General features: G+C 55.6%; 1 protein-coding gene across 2 annotated transcripts in view; it reads left to right on the forward strand.

Moving 5' to 3' along the window:
- The window catches only part of LOC107103475 (serrate RNA effector molecule homolog), a 10,304-nt gene that overhangs the window by 5,091 nt on the left and 2,340 nt on the right, over positions 1 to 2,873 (forward strand). For both annotated transcript variants that reach the window (XM_015403195.1, XM_015403194.1), the window contains exons 8-16: positions 1,049 to 1,138; positions 1,206 to 1,320; positions 1,396 to 1,499; positions 1,664 to 1,725; positions 1,794 to 1,872; positions 1,948 to 2,112; positions 2,184 to 2,339; positions 2,406 to 2,559; positions 2,676 to 2,788. In XM_015403195.1, coding sequence (XP_015258681.1) covers positions 1,049 to 1,138; positions 1,206 to 1,320; positions 1,396 to 1,499; positions 1,664 to 1,725; positions 1,794 to 1,872; positions 1,948 to 2,112; positions 2,184 to 2,339; positions 2,406 to 2,559; positions 2,676 to 2,788 — 1,038 coding nt within the window. The remainder of the gene's footprint in view (positions 1 to 1,048; positions 1,139 to 1,205; positions 1,321 to 1,395; positions 1,500 to 1,663; positions 1,726 to 1,793; positions 1,873 to 1,947; positions 2,113 to 2,183; positions 2,340 to 2,405; positions 2,560 to 2,675; positions 2,789 to 2,873) is intronic.

Consider the following 2,873-nt stretch of genomic DNA (forward strand, 5'->3'; position numbering starts at 1 on the left):
AACCTGAGCCACTCTAACTAGAAGCTTTATCAAAAAGGAAAGTTTGTTTTGTCTCTCAGCTTGTAGAATAGAATAATAGAATAGAACTTTATTCATCTCAGAGTGGAGATTAGTGCTACTTGGAGTCAAATGGCTGGTAGGGTCGGTGTTTGACAGGTAATATTCTGTGGATGAAGACCAGCCTTCATCTGTTCAGAGGCTTTTTGTTTCTGGGGCTTCATGCTAAACGTTTTCAGGTGTTACTGTAGCGCTCGCTCATGAACAGATCCACACCACGGTGGTACGCTGAGGAGATCCGCCTGATTGGAGCCGAGGAGAAGGTCTCTGCCTGGTAGGGGTTAAAGGTGACCTCCACCATCCCTGCTACCTCCTGACGTTTGTTACTGGATCATTAGGTCATAGAAAGCTGTCATTTAGAGATCAGACGTTACGTCTGCTCCTCCCTGTTCTTTACCCTGACGTGTTACCGCCCTGAGTATCGTCTGACAGGCTGGGGTTTAACGAGGCGGTTATGAATGATTAATATTCTTTTATCTCAAGGTGACCTGCGGGTCAGGAGGACTCGAACCGTAGTTCTACCCATCCTCAGTATCAGCCAGCTGGCAGGCAGTGAGCAGCAGCAGGATGTGGCCCAGTCAGTCCTGAACCAGATGCTTGAAGCTTCACCTTCATCTTCAGGAACCTGTTGGATCAGAACCTTAGTGGTTCTGACCCGGGCTGATTCCGACCCAGAACCTCCAACCTGATACCAGAACCAAAGAGAGCTTTAGGAGCTGGGTATAAATTCCAGCACCATGGAGAGCAGCCGTCAGTTTGAAGAGCAGAGTTTGGGTCAGAACATCAGTCTGGGTCCACTGGACCCGACTGCTACCTGAGGGAATCCCAGAACGCCCAGCTTCACACTGCGGGTCAGACAGAACCAGCAGAATCCGGGGTTACTGATCACTTTATCCAACAGGTCCGGTCAGGACCGGTTCTGACCCATCAGGTTCTGGATCAGTACCGTTTATTAACGGGTCAGCCTGATGTTGATGTTCCTCTCTGTCAGAACCACGGAGGCAGCAGGAGTCCAGAAGAGGAGAAAGACGAGGAGGAGGAGGAGAAGAAGGACGAAGAGGAGGAGAAAACGGTGAAGAAGGTGAGTTTATGTCATCATCAGTGATGTCATCGATGGAGCAGACGGTAACCCCGCCTCTTCCTCTCAGGGCAGGAAGAGGAAACGGAGCCTGTCGGCGGACAGCGGCGAGGGCAGCGTCTCCGACTCTGACTCCTCCCACTCTGACGGAGAGAAGGAGGAAGAGGAGGAGGAAGGAGATGAAGGTATGTAGCTCAGACGGGGACAGCGGGCAGGTTCTGGTTCCGGTCCAGTTCAGGACGTCTTCCTGTTTGTTCCAGAGCGACAGAAGGAAGCTCCGCCCAAGCCCCGCCCACTGCACCTCACCACCTCCCTGTTCATCAGAAGCCTCCCTCCAGACGTCTCCAAGGAGGAGATCACAGCGGTACGGACGGTCGAGGGTTCAAATCCCAGGAGGGATTGCTGACCCGGTTCTGCTGTAAGGAAGCGGTTCCTTACAGCAGAACCGGGTCAGCGGGGAGATCCCGATGTTCATGGCGCTCCGCCGTGGTTCTGATGGACGCCAGACTAACCTGCTTCTGTCTGCAGTTGTGTCGCAGGTTCCCCGGCTTCCTGCGGGTGGCGCTGTCAGACCCTCAGCCAGAGAGAAGGTACTTCTGGTTCTGAACAAACCGGGTCTGGCAGCAGAACCAGTGTAACGGGTCTGGATGTGTTGCAGGTTCTTCAGGAGGTGCTGGGTGACGTTTGATCGCAGCGTGAACATCAAGGAGACCTGCTGGAACCTTCAGAACATCCGGGTAAACCTGCAGAACCCCCGCTCCATCAGAACCTTCAGAACGCGGCGCTAACGGCTGCTTCTGTTCCCCTCCCAGCTCAGGGACTGTGAGCTGGCGCCGGTGGTGAACCGGGACCTGAGCCGGCGGGTTCGGACCGTCAACGGGCTGACCCACCACAGGCCGGTGGTGAGGAACGACATCCGGCTGTCGGCGCGGCTCATCCACAGCCTGGACCAGAGGGGGGAGCTGTGGAGCCAGCAGGTACCGACCCACCAGAACCGCCGCCTGGTTCAGACATTACCCAGAATGCCTCAGGAACGCTCTGTCTGCAGGCGGAGACCAACCCGGTTCTAAAGAACATCACAGACTACCTCATCGAGGAGGTCAGCGCCGAGGAGGAGGAGCTAATCGGAGCCTCGGGAGGAAACGCAGAGGAAAACCCCGCCTCCTCCGACGTTCCCGTGGAAACGGATGAGAAGCTGCTGAAGGTGGGTGCTCTGTCCTGCTCTGTCCTCGCCGTCTGAAGGTGGGTTCTGACGGCGCCGTGTGTCCAGGTCCTGGACCGCCTGCTGCTCTACCTGCGCCTCGTTCACTCCGTGGATTACTACAACTTCTGCGAGTATCCGGCCGAGGACGAGATGCCGCACCGCTGCGGCCTGATCCACGTACGAGGACCGCTGCCCGTGGCCAAGATCACGCCCACTGAGGGTGAGTCAGAGGACCAATCACAGCAGAGTAACGTCTGCAGACGGTCAGACTGGGTAAAGCAGCGCCTCAGATGATGATGATGATGATGCTGATGGCGCTGTGCTCTGATTGGACAGTGAACGAACACCTGAAGATGTGTGAGGAGCGTCTGGCTCCTCTGTTCTCACCGTCTGAGACGCTCAGTGAAGAAGAAGCTGTTAGACTGGGGAAGAAGAACCCGGAACAAGAGGTACCTACACCTGTCTGCCTGTGTCTGTCTGTCTGTCTACACCTGTCTGTCTGTCTACACCTGTCTGTCTGTCTACACCTGTCTG

This window comes from Cyprinodon variegatus, unplaced genomic scaffold, assembly GCF_000732505.1.
Source record: "Cyprinodon variegatus isolate N-32 unplaced genomic scaffold, C_variegatus-1.0 Scaffold1458, whole genome shotgun sequence".
NCBI classification, from domain to species: Eukaryota; Metazoa; Chordata; class Actinopteri; order Cyprinodontiformes; family Cyprinodontidae; genus Cyprinodon; species Cyprinodon variegatus.